A 21,250-nucleotide genomic window follows, 5' to 3' on the forward strand; every position below is an offset into this window, starting at 1 on the left:
ATTGAGATGGGAAGGAACTTCCCTATGGAAGGTTTGTAGTTACATTTGCGTAAGAATACACGTTGAACTGCTCTAAATACCATGTTTTATGAATGAAGCTTGAAAAATACTCTCGCCTTTGGTTAAAGTTAGGCATATAGTGGTTATGGTAAGTCTCCAGGGAATGAACTCCAGTGTGTGTGTGTGTGTGTGTGTGTGTGTGTGTGTGTGTGTGTGTGTGTGTGTGTGTGTGTGTGTGTGTGTGTGTGTGTGTGTGTTTGTGTGTATGTGTGTGTGTGTGTGTGATGGGTGTAGCGCATTACAGCCTATGAGATTCAACTGATCTGAGCCACCCCTATCAGAGTTGAGTGTAAACACATGGTGCTGGCGGGCTGTTCACCCTGTAATCTCAGAGTCTCTGCAGCTTTGGTGTCCTCAGGTATCTGATACATTTAAATGGTGGTTAGACCTATTAAGTGTGGTGAGAATACGCCTCAGAGCGTGACTCCCTCTGATATTCAATGCTTGGCATTCTAATTCTGTATGAGATCAGTGGCCTAACACATTAACTGCATATCTTGCATTTGCAGCCGTGAATCACAAGGTAGCAATGTTGTTGTAGGGAATAAAAAACAATTACTTAATGCCCAATTTAACTTTTATTATTATAAAAAACATTTCCACAATTCATAAAAATTGGTTCACAACACATACGTCTATTTACAAAAACAGATAAAAATAAATGAAATAAAACAGAGATTAAACTGTAAGTGCACATCAGTATAAATAGAAGATAAATAGATAAAAAGTTTATTTCCTTTCACATCTGCATTTTTTTTAAGGTGCCTTTGTTTGTAGGGGTCAGAGGTCATCTGAGTTGCTTGTTGATCGTGGGGGAGATAACGGGTCAGACGCGAGCTGTGGTGGAAGTGAGCTCAGTTGGTCTGGCTGTAGTAGAAGTTACCGGTTTCCTAGAAATGACAAAAAAGAAGAACACACATTAGACACATTACAACAGCGGAGAAGGCATCATGTTATTCATAATCAAACATGTGATTCACTAAAAGATTCATATTAGAAGTTGGGTTTATGGTGTATTCTGAAGATGAGTCTGGATTCATTTTGTAAAAATACTCACATGATCTTAGCCATGAGTTTTTGCACTGCCTCCAACCTGGGGTTCAGGCAATAGCGAAGGCCGCTGTTTAAGGTGACACTGTTGAAAAGAGGTGAACAGGTGAATTTGGATTAGAGGTCAGGCAGTTGGATTGAAGACTAGAAATGCCTTTGATAAATCTTGGATGAAGTTAAAAATGCCATCCGACGAGTTATGTGTGAGGGGTTAACTGAGAAGCTTCCTATTAGCAACAAAAATTGGAAATTACAAATCATTCTTTTCTAATTTCTAACACATTACTGCACCAAGATTGCACATTTTCACAGTCTTAATTCAAGATTTCAGTGTTTCTTACACAATCTGCACTTTGTCACAGAAGACAGTTGCTGGGTTGATCTGGATGTCCTTTATGTCCCTTTTCGAGCTAACTCCATTCCTGACACGTTCGACACAGACAGTCATTTCCTGATGTATGATCAACTAAAGAGAAAGACAAAGAAAGTTCAGTTCATTTTTCACTTCTTACAGCTACCAACAGAAATAGGTATAAAACAAACCTCACGTTGTCCATGTTAAAGTGGTAAATGCTGAAGAAGTATAAAAAACTTACGTTGGGCTTTAGAGATGCAGACCATGACAGCCAGGAGCAAAAACACTTTCATGATGCCGGACATCTTCGGTTTCTCTTTGGTGAAGAAGACACTGGTGCTGTGATGAAGGTGATGGAGAGGAGCTGTAACAAGTGCAGCTAGAGAGATTGAATAGAGCCAAAGAGAACTGTGAGGAGTAGAGACCAAGGGTCTTAAATACTCTCTCCAGACACATACATCATCATACTTCCTGTGATCAAGGGGATTTTTGAGACTGGAAAGTGAAACTTCCAAAGCCACAAAATTCCCCTTACTCACTCTTTCCTACCGTGGTCCCCTGTGGTTAATAATAATTTAAGAAGATTTTAAATTTAAAAGTATATTTCGATATCTTAATATAAATATTAAAACAGAATTGTAACTTTTTGTGGCTGTAAATATGCTTGTGCAAGAAAACTTATCCTCAAACTGTTTGTGTAAATTATTGTGTGACCTATGAAAAAAATCTTTTTGCACATTTTGCACACTTTATTTATTTTGATACCATGAAGAATAGAGATCCAAACAAATGGGTCATGTACAAATTATATCTGGAAAATCATATAAGTCATTTATAAGTTAATGATGGCATTTGGGTCACCCGTGTTTCTATTTCCAATTTTTATTTATTTCCAATGCAAAGTTAAGACAAAGCTTATGTCATATAGAGTACAGTGCTGGTAAGTGACATTTGTTTCCTCCTGGATTTAAGTAGATGGGGTTGATGGAATAATCACATCTAAAACAAAAAAAAGCAATCAAGCAAAGACACAACTGAACTGAATAATATGTCTTGGTGTTAATATAATACCTAAATAAGAAAAGACAGATTAAATCTATCTATTACGCTGGTACGTGTCAGCACAAGAGAGCTAAACTTCCATTTCTGTCTATTTCATAGACTTGGTCTAATACGCCTTTCTATAAAATCTTAAATCAAGTTATTGTAGATTAGCCTACTGATTGTTTTATATTTGGCAACACAAAGTGTGGGCAGGTGATCTTTACAACATCTGGTTCTGTGTGTATGTTGCGTGTATCAGTGGTTAACACCTTCAGCCTGTATACATCACCAAATGCGAGTGCTCGGAATAATATGAAAGCAAGTATGATTTCATTTTATTTCCACTGTAGCTGCGTGGTACTGGCATGCCAAACAAAAGAGACAAAATCTGAGTTATTTGTGCTTGTGCTATAGTGAGTCATAACTATAGCATAAGAAAAAATATATTTATTATGTGCAACCAATGTGCATATTATTTTCATTTAGTTCCAACTGTTCTTTTTCAGTAGGGGGTGGCAGTGAGCTCAGTTGGTCTGGCTGTAGTAGAAGTTACCGGTTTCCTAGAAATGAGAAATAAAAACAACACACATTAGACACATTACATCATGTAATTCATTATCAAATATGGTGAATCACTAAAAGGTTCCTATTAGAAGTTGGGTGGTCGGTGTATTCTGAAGATGAGGCTTGTATTCATGTCTGTCAAAATACTCACATGACCTTAGCCATGAGTTTTTGCACTGCCTTCAACCTGGGGTTCAGGCAATAGCGATGGCCGCTGTTTAAGGTGACACTGTTGAAAAGGAAAGTAGAGGTGAACTCAGGTGAAGTGACTCGTGACTTAGTTGACAAAAAGACTCGACATGCACATGCGCAAGATGGAAGATATTCAGTGTTAAGCACAGATGACCTGACAACTGAAAGAGGGAAAGCACGCAGACTTCATACACAAGGAGAGCAGTATGATTAGACACAGGTGGAACAAATCCGGCCAGAGCAGATAATCACAAAGGCAGGTTACACAAAAAAGGCAGGAAGTAACATAAGAGAGGACACAAGAGCAGAGGATTTTCAAACTAAAAGAGGAAACAAATTGTAACAAAAACTCTAGAACCATAACAAAACCAGATTTGGATTAAGATGCGATTCGGTGTTATGGTACAAAGTTAGTTAAGAAAGATACAAGCCTTTTTAGGGTATCTTACACAATCTCCACACACAATCTTGGATCAAGTTAAAAATGCCATCCTACGAGTTATGTGTGAGGGGTTAACTGAGAAGCTTCCTATTAGCACCAAAAATAGGAAATTACAAATCATTCTTTTCTAATTTCTAACACATTGCTGCACCAAGATCGCACATTTTCACAGTCTTAATTCAAAATTTCAGTGTTTCTTACACAATCTGCACTTTGTCACAGAAGACAGTTGCTGGGTTGATCTGGATGTCCTTTATGTCCCTTTTTGAGCTAATTCCATTCCTGAGACGTCGACACATGCATTCATTTCCTGATGTATGATCACCATCGACTAAAGAGAAAGACAAAGAAAGTTCAGTTCATTTTTCACTTCTTACAGCTACCAACACAAATAGAAATGTATAAAACAAACCTCACGTTGTCCATGTTAAAGTGGTAAATGCTGAAGAAGAATAAAAAACTCACGTTGGGCTTTAGAGATGTAGACCATGACAGCCAGGAGCAAAAACACTTTCATGATGCCGGACATCGTCGGTTTCCTGTTTAGTCAAGATGACACTGGTGCTAGAAAGAAAATCTTGTTCCTTGTGTTAAAGATGACAGAGAAAGGAGCTTTAATAAACCCAGTTATATTGATTAGCTAGAGTCAAAAAGGGCAAAATTTGTTTTGGGTAAATCTCCAGGGATTGGATGCCAGTGCGTGTGTGTGTGTGTGTGTGTGTGTGTGTGTGTGTGGTGTATGTGTGTATGTGTGTGTATGTGTGTGATGGTGTGGAGCATTACAGCCTATGAGACTCCGCAGATCTAAACCACCCCTGTCAGAATTAAGGCAGAATCCTTTTTTATTTTTTTTATTTTTGTTTAACCAGATAAAAAAATGGTTGAGATGAAATCCCTTATAATGTGCATAAACCGAAGAGATGAAGAATACACATGATACAATTGTCATGAATTGTAACAAGAAGAATTTATAGAACAAAGCTTCACTTAACTTTTGATTTAAACTGGTTAGAGAGATGAGGAAGTCTCCATTGAGTCTAGCCTGCAGGTCATTACAAGACCAAAGTCCATTACAAAATATACTCTTTTTTTCCAGTCTCAGTCTGCACAGGAGGCACCTCTAAGCCTAGCCAATTTATGCACCTTAGATTGTAGGTATTTTGTCCAAATACAAACTTAGAGCGTTGTCACAATGTCGTTGTTCCTTAGAGTATACCAATGCTGCATGCTGTTCATAGCAAGTGATGAGTCCTGTAACCTAAGTTTAAAATATATCTCAAAGAGGCATGATAAAGTGGGTCAAGTGAGGCCAAAGTGGTGGAACAGGTACATATGTATATGGTATCACTATAGTCTAGCTGAGAAGGAATAGGCTTGTCACCAGACATTTATGTGAGGATGGAAAGAAATATACCTTAAATCTATATAGAAATTAGTAAAACCTTGAGTTTCTTAGTTATAACTCCAATGTATGCTTGAAATTAAGATTTTGATCAACCAAATGCCACGATATTCATATGTCAACAAACCCGGTGCTGGCAGGTTATTCACCCTGTAATCTCAAAGTCTCTGCAGCTTTGGTGTCTTCTGGTATCTGATACATGTAAGTACGAGTAAGACTCATTAGTTGTGTTGAGAAGACGCCTTAAAATATTGAATGCTTGGTATTTTAATTGTACGAGATCTGTGAATTGGCACATAAACTGTATTTCTTGCATTGGCAGTCCTGAACCACAAGGTGGCCCTGTGTAGGGCACAAACAGTATCAGACCTGGAATAAAAAACAATTACTCAATGCTTCTTTGATTTCTTTTTTTTATTATTAAAAAAACACTGACATTACCAAAATGCATAAACTTGGTTCACAACACATACATCTATTTACAAAAACAGGTTAAAGGAAAAAAAATAAAACAGAGATTAAACTGTAAGTGCACATCAGTATAAATAGAAGATAAATAGATAAAAAGTTTATTTCATTTCACATCTGCATTTTTTAAGGTGCCTTTGTTTGTAGGGGTCAGAGGTCATCTGAGTTGCTTGTTGATCGTGGGGGAGATAACGGGTCAGACGCGAGCTGTGGTGGAAGTGAGCTCAGTTGGTCTGGCTGTAGTAGAAGTTACCGGTTTCCTAGAAATGACAAAAAAAGAAGAACACACATTAGACACATTACAACAGCGGAGAAGGCATCATGTTATTCATTATCAAACATGTGATTCACTAAAAGATTCATATTAGAAGTTGGGTTTATGGTGTATTCTGAAGATGAGTCTGGATTCATTTTGTAAAAATACTCACATGATCTTAGCCATGAGTTTTTGCACTGCCTTCAACCTGGGGTTCAGGCAATAGCGAAGGCCGCTGTTTAAGGTGACACTGTTGAAAAGAGGTGAACAGGTGAGTTTGGATTAGAGGTCAGGCAGTTGGATTGAAGACTAGAAATGCTTTTGATAAATCTTGGATGAAGTTAAAAATGCCATCCTACGAGTTATGTGTGAGGGGTTAACTGAGAAGCTTCCTATTAGCAACAAAAATTGAAAATTACAAATCATTCTTTTCTAATTTCTAACACATTACTGCACCAAGATTGCACATTTTCACAGTCTTAATTCAAGATTTCAGTGTTTCTTACACAATCTGCACTTTGTCACAGAAGACAGTTGCTGGGTTGATCTGGATGTCCTTTATGTCCCTTTTTGAGCTAACTCCATTCCTGACACGTCGACACAGACAGTCATTTCCTGATGTATGACCAACTAAAGAGAAAGACAAAGAAAGTTCAGTTCATTTTTCACTTCTTACAGCTACCAACAGAAATAGGTATAAAACAAACCTCACGTTGTCCATGTTAAAGTGGTAAATGCTGAAGAAGTATAAAAAACTTACGTTGGGCTTTAGAGATGCAGACCATGACAGCCAGGAGCAAAAACACTTTCATGATGCCGGACATCTTCGGTTTCTCTTTGGTGAAGAAGACACTGGTGCTGTGATGAAGGTGATGGAGAGGAGCTGTAACAAGTGCAGCTAGAGAGATTGAATAGAGCCAAAGAGAACTGTGAGGAGAAGAGACCAAGGGTCTTAAATACTCTCTCCAGACACATACATCATCATACTTCCTGTGATCAAGGGGATTTTTGAGACTGGAAAGTGAAACTTCAAAAGCCACATAATTACAATTAAAACAGAATTGTAACTTTTTGTGACTGTAAATATGCTTGTGCAAGAAAACTTATCCTCAAACTGTTTGTGTAAATTATTGTGTGACCAATGAAAAAAATCTTTTTGCACATTTTGCACACTTTATTTATTTTGATACCATGAAGAATAGAGATCCAAACAAATGGGTCATGTACAAATTATATCTGGAAAATCATATAAGTCATTTATAAGTTAATGATGGCATTTGGGTCACCCGTGTTTTTATTTCCCATTTTTATTTATTTCCAATGCAAAGTTAAGACAAAGCTTATGTCATATAGAGTACAGTGCTGGTAAGTAACATTTGTTTCCTCCTGGATTTAAGTAGATGGGGTTGATGGAATAATCACATCTAAAACAAAAAAAAGCAATCAAGCAAAGACACAACTGAACTGAATATGTCTTGGTGATAATATAATACCTAAATAAGAAAAGACAGATTAAATCTATCTATTACGCTGGTACGTGTCAGCACAAGAGAGCTAATCCTCCATTTCTGTCTATTTCATAGACTTGGTCTAATACGCCTTTCTATAAAATCTTAAATCAAGTTATTGTAGATTAGCCTACTGATTGTTTTATATTTGGCAACACAAAGTGTGGGCAGGTGATCTTTACAACATCTGGTTCTGTGTGTATGTTGTGTGCAATCATGCCCTGTGATTGCAGGGGTGAAAGGGCAGCCGCAACGCAATGCGTGAACACTCGTTGGGAGAGAGATTCCAAATGGAAGCACCCTGAACTGAAAGTGACGACCTTGAAAGTCAAAACTAGAAACTCTCTGTGGTGAGGCAAAATAGGAACATGGAAATAGGCATCCATTAAGTCGACAGACCTCTCCTCTGGTAACAGCACAAAGTACTTCTGCTATGCTCAACATGTGGAATGGCAAGACTTTTAGGAACTGGTTGGGTCCCCTCAGATCCAGGACTGGGGGCAGTCCGCCGCCTCTCTTTTTTACAAGAAAGTAGTTTGAGTAGAAACCCCTGGGCTGTGACAGGGTGTCCACCATCTTGATCGCAACCTTGGTCCAGGAGCGGCTAACTCCTGTCTCAGGGCTAGGGCTTTTTTCAGGATGGGTGATGATCTTAGACATTTTTGAATTTTGACCCGGCTGAAGACAGGTGACCGCCGTCGGAATTGAAGCTTGTGCACCTATGTCAGGGTGGAAGCCATCCAGGGGTCTGAGGCGTCAGCTGTCCAGGAGCTGTTATGCTGCTGGGAGAAAAAAAAAACAGCCTGGCCCTCTGGCCTCCGAAGGCTTTGGGGGGGCGGCAAGTTCAGAGTCTGCCTGGAAGGCCCTGATAAGCAGGTCATCTGAGACCCGACGTAGGGGTTGAGGGCACCTGGCATTAGGGGAAAACTGAAACTCACATTTTGTTCAATGAAACCAGAACTTGTACCTGGCCGGGGTCATCCAAGGTCACACGTGACTTAGTTGACAAAAAGACTCGACATGCACATGCGCAAGATGGAAGATATTCAGTGTTAAGCACAGATGACCTGACAACTGAAAGAGGGAAAGCATGCAGACTTCATACACAAGGAGAGCAGTATGATTAGACACAGGTGGAACAAATCCGGCCAGAGCAGATAATCACAAAGGCAGGTTACACAAAAAAGGCAGGAAGTAACACAAGAGAGGACACAAGAGCAGAGGATTTTCAAACTAAAAGAGGAAACAACTTGTAACAAAAACTCTAGAACCATAACAAAACCAGATTTGGATTAAAATGCGATTCGGTGTTATGGTGCAAAGTTCGTTAAGGAAGATACAAGCCTTTTTAGTGTATCTTACACAATCTCCACTTGGTCACAGTATAAGGTTACTGGGTGGATCTGGATGTCCTTTATGTTATTCCTTGAGCCAATTGCATTCCTGACATTTCGACACAGACAGTCCTTTCCTGATGTACCATCGACTACAGAGAAAGACAAAGAAAGTTCAGTTCCTTTTTCACTTCTTACAGCTACCAACACAAATAGAAATGTATAAAACAAACCTCACATTGTCCATGTTAAAGTGGTAAATTCTGAAAAAGAATAAAAAACTCACGTTGGGCTTTAGAGATGTAGACCATGACAGCCAGGAGCAAAAACACTTTCATGGTGCTGGACATCGTCGGTTTCCTGTTTAGTCAAGATGACACTGGTGCTAGAAAGAAGGGCAAACGTTGAAAAGAAAACGTATAGTCACACAGTTTGTGTAAATTGACTTATGTCTTATGAAAAAAACTTTTTGGACGTTTTGCACACATTTTATTTTAATACCATGACGAATAAACATCCAAACAATTGGATCAAATAAAATTAAAATGAAGTTAGTGTACATTGTTAGAAGTATTTTAAATTTTGCAACACAAAGTGTGGGCTGGTTATCTTTACAACATCTGGTTCTGTGTGTATGTTGTGTGCCTCAGTGGTTAACACCTTCAGCATGTATATCACCAAATCAAACATCAGAGTGCTCGGAAATAATATGAAGGCAAGTATGAATGTATTTATCTCCACTGTAGCTGTGTGGTAGTGCCATGACATTTATTGTGTTAATAAGTGAGTAGTATCAGTCATATTTAATGGATTCAGCATTTTTCCGTAGTCGTTGGATATTAACTCAGATCTGATTTATGATATGATATGTCCTCCAAAGGTCATGGGTTTGAAAAGAAGTGCTTGATTTCAGCAGAAAGCCTGGTCAAAATGTGAGTTTCAGTTTTATGTCCTCTTTCAGTTTTTGGTCAAAACGACATCCCTTCACATCTCTTCCTTCTCAGCTTTTGATATCCTTCTCTTTTCTTCTAAATGTAAAGAAAATCTTGTTCCTTGTGTTAAAGATCACAGAGAAACAAGCTTTTATAAACTCAGTTATATTGATTAGCTAGAGTCAAAAGGGGAAAAGTTTGTCCCTCTCCAGGGATTGGATGCCAGTGTGTGTGTGTGTGTGTGTGCGTGTATGTGTTAATGTTGCAGCTGGTACATGTGGGGCTTATTTATTTTAAAAAAAGAAAAGAAACAATAAAGGAAGGTAAGTAGCCACTTCAGATAGGTGCTTTCCACCACTGCCAGTTTAAACGTCTTATTTCCGCATTGAGATGGGAAGGAACTTCCCTATGGAAGGTTTGTAGTTACATTTGCGTAAGAATACACGTTGAACTGCTCTAAATACCATGTTTTATGAATGAAGCTTGAAAAATACTCTCGCCTTTGGTTAAAGTTAGGCATATAGTGGTGTGTATGTGATGGGTGTGGAGCATTACAGCCTATGAGACTCAGCGGATCTAAACCACCCCTGTCAGAATTAAGGCAGAATCCTTTTTTTTTTTCATTTCTTTTTTAAACAGATAAAAAACTGTTGAGATGAAATCCCTTATAATGTGCATAAACCGAAGAGATGAAGAATACACATGACACAATTGTCATGAATTGTAACAGAAGAATTCATAGAACAAAGCTTCACTTAACTTTTGATTAAAACTGGTTAGAGAGATGAGGAAGTCCCCATTGAGTCTAGTCTGCAGGCCATTACAAGACCAAAGTCCATTACAAAATATACTCTTTTTTTCCAGTCTCAGTCTGCACAGGAGGCACCTCTAAGCCTAGCCAATTTATGCACCTTTGATTGTAGGTATTTTGTGCAAATACAAACTTAGAGCGTTGTCACAATGTCGTTGTTCCTTAGAGTATACCAATGCTGCATGCTGTTCATAGCAAGTGATGAGTCCTGTAACCTAAGTTTAAAATATATCTCAAAGAGGCATGATAAAGTGGGTCAATTAAGGTGGAACAGGTACATATGTATATGGTATCACTATAGTCTAGCTGAGAAGGAATAGGCTTGTAACCAGACATTTATGTGAGGATGGATAGAAATATACCTTAAATCTATATAAAAATTAGTAAAACCTTGAGTTTCTTAGTTATAACTCCAATGTATGCTTGAAATTAAGATTTTGATGAACCAAATGCCACGATATTCATATGTCAACAAACCCGGTGCTGGCAGGTTATTCACCCTGTAATCTCAAAGTCTCTGCAGCTTTGGTGTCTTCTGGTATCTGATACATGTAAGTACGAGTAAGACTCATTAGTTGTGTTGAGAAGACGCCTTAAAATATTGAATGCTTGGTATTTTAATTGTACGAGATCTGTGAATTGGCACATAAACTCTATTTCTTGCATTGGCAGTCCAGAACCACAAGGTGGCCCTGTGTAGGGCACAAACAGTATCAGACCTGGAATAAAAAACAATTACTCAATGCTTCTTTGATTTCTTTTTTATTATTAAAAAAAACACTGACAAATTACCAAAATGCATTAACTTGGTTCACAACATATACGTCTATTTACAAAAACAGATAAAAGGAAAAAACATGGAACGGAGATTATACTGTAAGTGCACATCAGTATAAATAGAAGATAAATAGATAAAAAGTTGAATTCAACTAAATCTGCATTCGTTTAAGGTGCTTTTGTTTGTGGGAGTCAGAGGTCATCTGCTCTTCTTATTGATCGGAGGAGATGATGACTCAGATGCGAGCTGTAGTGGAAGTGAGTTCAGTTGGTCTGGCTGTAGTAGAAGTTACCGATGTCCTAGAAATGAGAAAGAAGAAGAACACACATTAGACACATTACATCAATCACTAAAAGGTTCATATTGGAAGTTGGGTGGTCGGTGTATTCTGAAGATGAGGCTTGTATTCATGTCTGTAAAAATACTCACATGATCTTAGCCATGAGTTTTTGCACTGCCTTCAAGTTGGGGTTCAGGCAATAGCGAAGGCCGCTGTTTAAGGTGACACTGTTGAAAAGGAAAGTAGAGGTGAACTCAGGTGAACATGATTCAGGCAGACTGAGGCCAGACTTGAACCTTTGATAAAAAGGATAAAATGACACTGTAGTTATGTGTGAGGGGTTAACTGAGAAGCTTCCTATTAGCACCAAAAATTGGAAATTACAAATCATTCTTTTCTAATTTCTAACACATTACTGCACCAAGATCGCACATTTTCCCAGTCTTAATTCAAGATTTCAGTGTTTCTTACACAATCTCCACTTGGTCACAGAAGATGGTTGCTGGGTAGACCTGGATGTCCTTTATGTTATTCCTCGAGCCAACTGCATTCCTGACATTTCGACACAGACAGTTCTTTCCTGATGTACCATCAACTAAAGAGAAAGACAAAGAAAGTTCAGTTCCTTTTTCACTTCTTACAGCTACCAACACAAATAGAAATGTATAAAACAAACCTCACGTTGTCCATGTTAAAGTGGTAAATGCTGAAGAAGTATAAAAAACTTACGTTGGGCTTTAGAGATGCAGACCATGACAGCCAGGAGCAAAAACACTTTCATGATGCCGGACATCTTCGGTTTCTCTTTGGTGAAGAAGACACTGGTGCTGTGATGAAGGTGATGGAGAGGAGCTGTAACAAGTGCAGCTAGAGAGATTGAATAGAGCCAAAGAGAACTGTGAGGAGTAGAGACCAAGGGCCGTCTTAAATACTCTCTCCAGACACATACATCATCATACTTCCTGTGAGTAAGGGAATTTTTGACACTGGAAAGTGAAACTTCAAAACACAAAAAAAATAAAAAAATAAAAAAATAAAAAAAAAAGTAATTCCACTCATCATCCCTTGTGATTACTTATAATTTAACCAGATTTTAGATTTTTAAAAGTATAGTTTGATATCATGTTTGAGAATATTAATATAAAAACAAAAGTGCAACTTTTGATTGGAAAGATGCATGTGCAAGAAAAGGTATAGTCACACAGTTTGTGTAAATTGACTTATAACTTATGATTTTTTTATTTTTTTTAGACGTTTTGGACACATTTTATTTTAATACCATGACGACTAAACATCCAAACAATTGGATACATTTTTTTTTAAATGAAGTTAGTGTAGATTGCTAGAAGTATTTTACATTTCGCAACACAAAGTGTGGGCTGGTTATCTTTACAACATCTGGTTCTGTGTGTATGTTGTGTGCCTCAGTGGTTAACACCTTCAGCATGTATATCACCAAATCAAACATCAAAGTGCTCGGAAATAATATGAAGGCAAGTATGAATGTATTTATCTCCACTGTAGCTGTGTGGTAGTGACATGACATTTATTGTGTTAATAAGTGAGTAGTATCAGTCATATTTAATGGATTCAGCATTTTTCCGTAGTCGTTGGATATTAACTCAGATCTGATTTAGGATATGATATGTCCTCCAAAGGTCATGGGTTTGAAAAGAAGTGCTTGATTTCAGCAGAAAGCCTGGTCAAAATGTGAGTTTCAGTTTTATGTCCTCTTTCAGTTTTTGGTCAAAACGACATCCCTTCACATCTCTTCCTTCTCAGTTTTTGATATCCTTCTTTTCTTCTAAATGTAAAGAAAATCTTGTTCCTTGTGTTAAAGATCACAGAGAAACAAGCTTTTATAAACTCAGTTATATTGATTAGCTAGAGTCAAAAGGGGAAAAGTTTGTCCCTCTCCTGGGATTGGATGCCAGTGTGTGTGTGTGTGTGTGTGTGTGTGTGTGTGTGTGTGTGTGTGTGTGTGTGTGTGTGTATGTGTTAATGTTGCAGCTGGTACATGTGGGGCTTATTTATTTTACAAAAAAGAAAAGAAACAATAAAGGAAGGTAAGTAACCACTTCAGTGCTTTCCACCACTGCCAGTTTAAACGTCTTATTTCCGCATTGAGATGGGAAGGAACTTCCCTATGGAAGGTTTGTAGTTACATTTGCGTAAGAATACACGTTGAACTGCTCTAAATACCATGTTTTATGAATGAAGCTTGAAAAATACTCTCGCCATTTGGTTAAAGTTAGGCATATAGTGGTGTGTATGTGATGGGTGTGGAGCATTACAGCCTATGAGACTCAGCGGATCTAAACCACCCCTGTCAGAATTAAGGCAGAATCCTTTTTTTTTTTTTTCATTTCTTTTTTAAACAGATAAAAAACTGTTGAGATGAAATCCCTTATAATGTGCATAAACCGAAGAGATGAAGAATACACATGACACAATTGTCATGAATTGTAACAGAAGAATTCATAGAACAAAGCTTCACTTAACTTTTGATTAAAACTGGTTAGAGAGATGAGGAAGTCTCCATTGAGTCTAGTCTGCAGGTCATTACAAGACCAAAGTCCATTACAAAATATACTCTTTTTTTCCAGTCTCAGTCTGCACAGGAGGCACCTCTAAGCCTAGCCAATTTATGCACCTTAGATTGTAGGTATTTTGTGCAAATACAAACTTAGAGCGTTGTCACAATGTCGTTGTTCCTTAGAGTATACCAATGCTGCATGCTGTTCATAGCAAGTGATGAGTCCTGTAACCTAAGTTTAAAATATATCTCAAAGAGGCATGATAAAGTGGGTCAAGTGAGGCCAAAGTGGTGGAACAGGTACATATGTATATGGTATCACTATAGTCTAGCTGAGAAGGAATAGGCTTGTAACCAGACATTTATGTGAGGATGGAAAGAAATATACCTTAAATCTATATAGAAATTAGTAAAACCTTGAGTTTCTTAGTTATAACTCCAATGTATGCTTGAAATTAAGATTTTGATCAACCAAATGCCACGATATTCATATGTCAACAAACCCGGTGCTGGCAGGTTATTCACCCTGTAATCTCAAAGTCTCTGCAGCTTTGGTGTCTTCTGGTATCTGATACATGTAAGTACGAGTAAGACTCATTAGTTGTGTTGAGAAGACGCCTTAAAATATTGAATGCTTGGTATTTTAATTGTACGAGATCTGTGAATTGGCACATAAACTGTATTTCTTGCATTGGCAGTCCTGAACCACAAGGTGGCCCTGTGTAGGGCACAAACAGTATCAGACCTGGAATAAAAAACAATTACTCAATGCTTCTTTGATTTCTTTTTTATTATTAAAAAAAACACTGACAAATTACCAAAATGCATAAACTTGGTTCACAACATATACGTCTATTTACAAAAACAGATAAAAGGAAAAAACATGGAACGGAGATTATACTGTAAGTGCACATCAGTATAAATAGAAGATAAATAGATAAAAAGTTGAATTCAACTAAATCTGCATTCGTTTAAGGTGCTTTTGTTTGTGGGAGTCAGAGGTCATCTGCTCTTCTTATTGATCGGAGGAGATGATGACTCAGATGCGAGCTGTAGTGGAAGTGAGTTCAGTTGGTCTGGCTGTAGTAGAAGTTACCGATGTCCTAGAAATGAGAAAGAAGAAGAACACACATTAGACATATTACATCAATCACTAAAAGGTTCCTATTGGAAGTTGGGTGGTCGGTGTATTCTGAAGATGAGGCTTGTATTCATGTCTGTAAAAATACTCACATGATCTTAGCCATGAGTTTTTGCACTGCCTTCAACTTGGGGTTCAGGCAATAGCGAAGGCCGCTGTTTAAGGTGACACTGTTGAAAAGGAAAGTAGAGGTGAACTCAGGTGAACATGATTCAGGCAGACTGAGGCCAGACTTGAACCTTTGATAAAAAGGATAAAATGACACTGTAGTTATGTGTGAGGGGTTAACTGAGAAGCTTCCTATTAGCACCAAAAATTGGAAATTACAAATCATTCTTTTCTAATTTCTAACACATTACTGCACCAAGATCGCACATTTTCCCAGTCTTAATTCAAGATTTCAGTGTTTCTTACACAATCTCCACTTGGTCACAGAAGATGGTTGCTGGGTAGACCTGGATGTCCTTTATGTTATTCCTCGAGCCAACTGCATTCCTGACATTTCGACACAGACAGTTCTTTCCTGATGTACCATCAACTAAAGAGAAAGACAAAGAAAGTTCAGTTCATTTTTCACTTCTTACAGCTACCAACACAAATAGGTATAAAACAAACCTCACGTTGTCCATGTTAAAGTGGTAAATGCTGAAGAAGTATAAAAAACTTACGTTGGGCTTTAGAGATGCAGACCATGACAGCCAGGAGCAAAAACACTTTCATGATGCCGGACATCTTCGGTTTCTCTTTGGTGAAGAAGACACTGGTGCTGTGATGAAGGTGATGGAGAGGAGCTGTAACAAGTGCAGCTAGAGAGATTGAATAGAGCCAAAGAGAACTGTGAGGAGTAGAGACCAAGGGCCGTCTTAAATACTCTCTCCAGACACATACATCATCATACTTCCTGTGAGTAAGGGAATTTTTGAGACTGGAAAGTGAAACTTCAAAACAAAAAAAAAAAAAAAGTAATTCCACTCATCATCCCCTGTGATTACTTATAATTTAACCAGATTTTAGATTTTTAAAAGTATAGTTTGATATCATGTTTGAGAATATTAATATAAAAACAAAAGTGCAACTTTTGATTGGAAAGATGCATGTGCAAGAAAAGGTATAGTCACACAGTTTGTGTAAATTGACTTATAACTTATGATTTTTTTTTGACGTTTTGGACACATTTTATTTTAATACCATGACGACTAAACATCCAAACAATTGGATAAAAAAAAATTCAAATGAAGTTAGTGTAGATTGTTAGAAGTATTTTACATTTCGCAACACAAAGTGTGGGCTGGTTATCTTTACAACATCTGGTTCTGTGTGTATGTTGTGTGCCTCAGTGGTTAACACCTTCAGCATGTATATCACCAAATCAAATATCAGAGTGCTCGGAAATAATATGAAGGCAAGTATGAATGTATTTATCTCCACTGTAGCTGTGTGGTAGTGCCATGACATTTATTGTGTTAATAAGTGAGTAGTATCAGTCATATTTAATGGATTCTGCATTTTTCCGTAGTCGTTGGATATTAACTCAGATCTGATTTAGGATATGATATGTCCTCCAAAGGTCATGGGTTTGAAAAGAAGTGCTTGATTTCAGCAGAAAGCATGGTCAAAATGTGAGTTTCAGTTTTATGTCCTCTTTCAGTTTTTGTTCAAAACGACATCCCTTCACATCTCTTCCTTCTCAGTTTTTGATATCCTTCTCTTTTCTTCTAAATATTTAAACAAATAAGGAAAACAAAACTTTGCAAAAAAAAATCAAAAGAAATAAATAAAAACCTTATTTACAAAATAATGTCAATTAATAAAAAATATATAAGGCAAAGTAAATGATTGCATAAATATTCACCCCCTTCAGGTCAGTATTTAGTACAGGCACCTTTGACTGCAATCACAGAACTGAGTCTGTGTGGATACGTCTCAATCAGGCTGGCACATCTGGACACTGCAATTTTTCTCCATTCTTCCTTGCAAAACAACTCAAGCTCTGTCAGGTTGCTCGGGGATCGGGCGTGAACAGCTCTTTTCAAGTCCAGCCACAAATTCTCGATTGGATTGAGATCTGGGCTTTGACTTGGCCACTCCAGAACATTCACCTTGTTGTCTTTGAACCATTTCTGTGTAGCTTTTGCTGTATGCTTGGGGTCGTTGTCTTGCTGTAAAATAAATCTTCTCCCAAGTCATAGTTCTCTTGCAGACTGAGTCAGATTATCCTCCAGGATTTGGCGATATTTTTCTGCATTCATGTTCCCCTCTACCTATACAAGCCTTCCAGGGCTGCTGAGAAGCATCCCCAGAGCATGATGCTGCCACTACCACGCTTCACGGTGGAGATGGTGTGTTCTGTGGTGATGTGCAGAGTCTTGTCTGATGGCCAAAAAGCTCTATTTTTGTCTCATCAGACCAAAGAAGCTTCTTCTATTGACCTTGGAGTCTCCCACATGCCTTTGGGCAAATTCCAGGCGAGATTTCATATGAGCTTTTTTCAACAGTGGCTTTCTCTTTGCCACTCTCCCATACAGCTTCGACTGGTGAAGAACCCGGGCAACAGTTGATGTATGTACAGTCTCTCCCATCTGAGCCACTGAAGCTTTTAACTCCTTCAGAGTGGTCATAGGTGTCTTGGGGACTCCCTCACCAGTCTTCTTCTTGCCCGGTCACTCAGTTTGTGAGGACGGCCAGCTCTAGGCAGATTTAAGTGCCATACTCCTTCCATTTCTTAATGATGGATTTAACTGAACTCTGTGGGATGTCCAGTGAGTTGGAAATCTTTTTGTAGCCATCTCCTGACTTATACTTTTCAATGATCTTTTCTCTGAGTTGCTTGGAGTGTTCTTTTGCCTTCATGTTGCAATTGTAGCAGGAATACTGATGAACCAGAGACTGGACACAGGTGTTTTTATACTACAATCACTTGACACACATCAACTGCACCCAGGTGATCTCCATTTCACTAATTGTGACACTGCTGGCATCAACTAGCTGGACATCTGTTGAATTAGGTCAGTCACTTTAAAGGGGGTGAATATTTATGCAAACACTTATTATATATATATACAATGCCTATAAAAAGTATATATTATGTAATATATATATTATGTTGTATTGCCATATTACTGATAAAGCAGGGCTCTGAGAAAGACAGATCTCTAACTCTCTCCTTAAGAAAAAAAGGCATGTTTTACAGGGTTGGTTAAACAAACAAAAAGGTTTTTTTTTTTTTTACATACCTGTTGGCTGCGGTCCATTTTTAAGACAGCCAGTGGGTTTTGTGAGCAAGTTGGAACATACAACCCTGACAAATTATTTTAAAGGTCATCATAGATGGAGATGCAGTTCTCAAGCCTTAAACACAAGGTATCTTATACTGCCTTCAAGTCTAAACTTGAAAATTGATTCATGGTGATAATATAGTTTTGCTTTGCAGCTTGCGGTAAGCTACATTTCTTCACCCTGAAAAAAAGAGACTTTTGGATTCTTCAGAAATCTGTCAAAGCCAAGCTGTGCTAATTTAAGACACAGGGGTCTTCCATGGCAGTGAAGAGCACTGAAAGGGAATTTCATTTGTTTCCATAAAGTTCAGACTAAACAACAGCGGTCAGCAAGTGTGACTTCCTTATAGCTACTGCCACAGAAGAGAGCGCATGAAGGAAATTGACTCCTTTTCCAACGCAAAAAAGAATTGGGGGCGTAGAAAATGTGAGTCATATTAAGAACCTCTGTGGTTTAGTTTTCAGGGGATTTATTTATTACACAACGGCTTAAAGTTGTACACTATATTTCTGCCACCTCTGATGAACTCCACTTTCTTTCTGACAGACAGACTGCACTTAGCAAGCTTGAATATTTCATACTCCCCTTCAGTTAATATTTCATGGGGTTTCAGACTGGAGAGTGCAGCAGCTCACAATAAGTAAAGTGCAGCTTGTTCTGGCACAGGAACAAAAAGGGGGTGACTCTGCGGTCCAGCTTTCAGTGGCAGTACATGTACGAACAGCGTGTCTCATGGAAAACATTTTTTTATTCGTTGACCTATTGGCTGTGTAGGAGGTAAATGTGGTTTTGGGTACATGTTAATAATTCATGTTTCCTTTTTGTGAAGTAGTGCTGCTCTTCACCAAAAGCCCAGACCACAAAGTGTGATCCTGTGCAGGAATGAACCGACAGGAACTCAAAACGTCAGCAGTCTCTTCCTCTGCAGACTTTGTGTATACAGCCTGGTGTGGTTGCACTTCTCATTTCATTTGAAAAGTGATTTTTCTTTTATTCAGCAGAACTGCAGTGACGAAATACCAAGTGAATAGTGTGAAAGTGTGAAAGTGTAATTTTTTTAAATCAATCAATAATATAAAAGTGGAAACAACAAAGTTTGTTTATTTGTTTTAACAATGAAATGATAAAATTGTGCTTTCATGGTGTTTTTCAAAACCCTGCCAAATGTTGAGAAAAGCAGCCCACATTTCATCTACCAGCCAAACCTAAATCACAAGTAGCACCATTGGGCAGGAACCAGCCCAGTCTGGCTACACTATAAGGTAGTTTAGTTCAGAGGCCCCTCACAATCTAGGGGGGTCATGGGATGATTGCTATGGGTTGAGAAGAAGAAAACCAATGATCTGCAATACACAAAGTTAGACTTTTTCTTTTTTACAAATCTTTTTTACAAATCTCTCTTTTTTTTACAAATATTGGATCAAATTACCTTTTCATGTATCATGCAGGTGTTAAAATGAAAACATCTGTCACAGCTGATGGATGCAGCTGAGGCAGAGAGGACTCAAATGCAGACTCAAGAGACTCAGTGAAGTAACTTTAATAATGGGAGAAAAGCTGACAGACTGAGCGTCCAAAAGGCCGGGAGATTACAGGTCAAGAATGCAGCAATGACAACAAACCAACAAAGGAACTGGGCTGGTATGAATAGGGGCCGTGGGAACAGGTGAGCAGGAGGTCTGCTGACCGATGAATCTAATCAGGTCAAGGCAGACAAAGGCAGGAAATGAAGTGCTCTGAAACAAGAGGATATGAATAACTAAATAAAACACAAAACATGAAAAACATAGATGTTAAATAGACTCTTCTCTTGACTGGAGTTTCTTCCTACATAAACAATTCTGCATCCTAAGTGACCCATTGCTTTAGGCTGTTATACAAAGAGTTTAGTGTTGACTTGATGGTTAAGGTCAAAAGGATACACATTAGTTTCATTTGATATTTTGAGAATAGTTTTTAAGTGCGGTTCCTAACTGTGGTTGATTCTCTCCACAGCATGTTCGAGATGATTCCTTATTTCTTAAAGTTCCTGTATTATTCAGTTAAAATTGTTTTTAAATACATTAAGAAAAGAGAAAAATAAGAATGATATTTAAAAAAATGCATGTCAGTAAATTTGGTGAATTTATTATTTTTCTTTTTTGGCCGAGCAATAACAATAATTGACTAATTTATAAATAATTTTACATTACACTAATTAAACTAAATATTTAATAATGTATTTTCATGATGTTTATATTCATACCACCTATCATGAAGAGCTAACAAGTTGGTGGCAACAGGCCTTGTCGCTCATGTTGGTGTGCTGAGGTAAGTGTGAAAAGAGAGAGAGACTTGAGTGTCGATATGACCGCAAAAGACTTTCCAGCCCCTAAAAGACAAGTTTTCCTGTGACGGTGAAGGTGGTTTTTCTCTTACTGGAACCAGCATGTATATTTAGCTACCCTGCGTCTTCGGTTTATGTCCATAATTCAGTGTTCAACAAATTTAATTGTTATTTAAACAGTCGGCTCAACTGGTTATGATGAACATGAACATTGTTCTCACCCAAAAAAACACATGGTAACATGTTCCTGACAAATTTGCATGACTCAAAGACACAAAAAGGTCCAGACAATTAGACAAGCTGTGAGCAAACCAATACTTAAGCCCCATTGATTTATGTATTTGGACAAACCAAAAATGAGCACCCAAATGTACATTAAAGGTGTGTTTGGGAACAACCAGAGCAAGTAGATTGGCCAAATTTCAACCAGGTGGAAAGTCAAACACAGAGATTTGTTTAAAACCTGTGTAATTATCTAAATAGTCAGCTTGGCCT

At 38.0% G+C, this 21,250-nt stretch overlaps 5 protein-coding genes across 6 annotated transcripts; all 5 read right to left on the minus strand.

Moving 5' to 3' along the window:
- Positions 1-630: 630 nt before the first annotated feature.
- LOC129089949 (interleukin-8-like) lies at positions 631-1,886 on the minus strand. The gene is given in 5 exon segments (XM_054597381.1): positions 631-950; positions 1,118-1,195; positions 1,452-1,537; positions 1,539-1,576; positions 1,707-1,886. Coding segments are annotated over 5 exon segments (330 nt in total). The 5' UTR covers positions 1,771-1,886; the 3' UTR covers positions 631-886.
- A 1,016-nt stretch (positions 1,887-2,902) lies between these two features.
- Positions 2,903-4,426, minus strand: LOC129089950 (growth-regulated protein homolog gamma-like). The gene is made up of 4 exons (XM_054597382.1): positions 4,173-4,426; positions 3,909-4,038; positions 3,225-3,302; positions 2,903-3,069 (listed from the first exon to the last, which is right to left on the minus strand). Exons 1-4 carry the CDS (start codon positions 4,234-4,236, stop codon positions 3,012-3,014), a joined length of 330 nt encoding a protein of 109 aa, XP_054453357.1. The 5' UTR covers positions 4,237-4,426; the 3' UTR covers positions 2,903-3,011.
- A 1,102-nt stretch (positions 4,427-5,528) lies between these two features.
- On the minus strand, positions 5,529-9,064 carry LOC129089951 (growth-regulated protein homolog gamma-like). 2 transcript variants are annotated; one of them, XM_054597384.1, is made up of 4 exons: positions 8,962-9,064; positions 8,704-8,827; positions 6,006-6,083; positions 5,529-5,837 (listed from the first exon to the last, which is right to left on the minus strand). In XM_054597384.1, the coding sequence occupies exons 1-4, from the start codon at positions 9,023-9,025 to the stop codon at positions 5,774-5,776; spliced, it is 330 nt and encodes a 109-aa protein (XP_054453359.1). In that variant the 5' UTR covers positions 9,026-9,064; the 3' UTR covers positions 5,529-5,773. The 2 variants fall into 2 exon arrangements, with proteins under 2 accessions (XP_054453359.1, XP_054453360.1); XM_054597385.1 differs by lacking the exons at positions 8,704-8,827; positions 8,962-9,064 and adding exons at positions 6,340-6,463; positions 6,594-6,762 and having other exon boundaries at positions 5,530-5,837.
- Positions 9,065-11,174: 2,110 nt separating this feature from the next.
- Positions 11,175-12,377, minus strand: LOC129090424 (C-X-C motif chemokine 10-like). The gene is made up of 4 exons (XM_054598072.1): positions 12,206-12,377; positions 11,948-12,071; positions 11,626-11,703; positions 11,175-11,495 (listed from the first exon to the last, which is right to left on the minus strand). Exons 1-4 carry the CDS (start codon positions 12,267-12,269, stop codon positions 11,432-11,434), a joined length of 330 nt encoding a protein of 109 aa, XP_054454047.1. The 5' UTR covers positions 12,270-12,377; the 3' UTR covers positions 11,175-11,431.
- Positions 12,378-14,784: 2,407 nt separating this feature from the next.
- Positions 14,785-16,003, minus strand: LOC129090423 (C-X-C motif chemokine 10-like). The gene is made up of 4 exons (XM_054598071.1): positions 15,822-16,003; positions 15,568-15,691; positions 15,246-15,323; positions 14,785-15,115 (listed from the first exon to the last, which is right to left on the minus strand). Exons 1-4 carry the CDS (start codon positions 15,883-15,885, stop codon positions 15,052-15,054), a joined length of 330 nt encoding a protein of 109 aa, XP_054454046.1. The 5' UTR covers positions 15,886-16,003; the 3' UTR covers positions 14,785-15,051.
- Between the last annotated feature and the right edge of the window lie 5,247 nt (positions 16,004-21,250).

This window comes from Anoplopoma fimbria, chromosome 4 (assembly GCF_027596085.1).
Source record: "Anoplopoma fimbria isolate UVic2021 breed Golden Eagle Sablefish chromosome 4, Afim_UVic_2022, whole genome shotgun sequence".
In the NCBI taxonomy this organism is placed as follows: Eukaryota; Metazoa; Chordata; class Actinopteri; order Perciformes; family Anoplopomatidae; genus Anoplopoma; species Anoplopoma fimbria.

Bases quoted from the DNA above. Each gene is read 5' to 3' on its own strand.
- LOC129090424 (XM_054598072.1), bottom strand. From the start codon at position 12,269: ATGTCCGGCATCATGAAAGTGTTTTTGCTCCTGGCTGTCATGGTCTGC. The intron at 12,072-12,205 runs GTAAGTTTTTTA...CTTTCTCTTTAG, and splicing joins CTGCATCTCTAAAGCCCAAC to TTGATGGTACATCAGGAAAG. The intron at 11,496-11,625 runs GTGAGTATTTTT...TCTCATTTCTAG, and splicing joins AAACTCATGGCTAAGATCAT to GACATCGGTAACTTCTACTA.
- LOC129090423 (XM_054598071.1), bottom strand. From the start codon at position 15,885: ATGTCCGGCATCATGAAAGTGTTTTTGCTCCTGGCTGTCATGGTCTGC. The intron at 15,692-15,821 runs GTAAGTTTTTTA...CTTTCTCTTTAG, and splicing joins CTGCATCTCTAAAGCCCAAC to TTGATGGTACATCAGGAAAG. The intron at 15,116-15,245 runs GTGAGTATTTTT...TCTCATTTCTAG, and splicing joins AAACTCATGGCTAAGATCAT to GACATCGGTAACTTCTACTA.
- LOC129089951 (XM_054597384.1), bottom strand. From the start codon at position 9,025: ATGTCCAGCACCATGAAAGTGTTTTTGCTCCTGGCTGTCATGGTCTAC. The intron at 8,828-8,961 runs GTGAGTTTTTTA...CTTTCTCTGTAG, and splicing joins CTACATCTCTAAAGCCCAAC to TCGATGGTACATCAGGAAAG. The intron at 5,838-6,005 runs GTGAGTATTTTT...TGTCATTTCTAG, and splicing joins AAACTCATGGCTAAGATCAT to GAAACCGGTAACTTCTACTA.
- LOC129089950 (XM_054597382.1), bottom strand. From the start codon at position 4,236: ATGTCCGGCATCATGAAAGTGTTTTTGCTCCTGGCTGTCATGGTCTAC. The intron at 3,303-3,908 runs GTAAGAAACACT...CCTTTTCAACAG, and splicing joins TGTGACAAAGTGCAGATTGT to TGTCACCTTAAACAGCGGCC. The intron at 3,070-3,224 runs GTGAGTATTTTG...TCTCATTTCTAG, and splicing joins AAACTCATGGCTAAGGTCAT to GAAACCGGTAACTTCTACTA.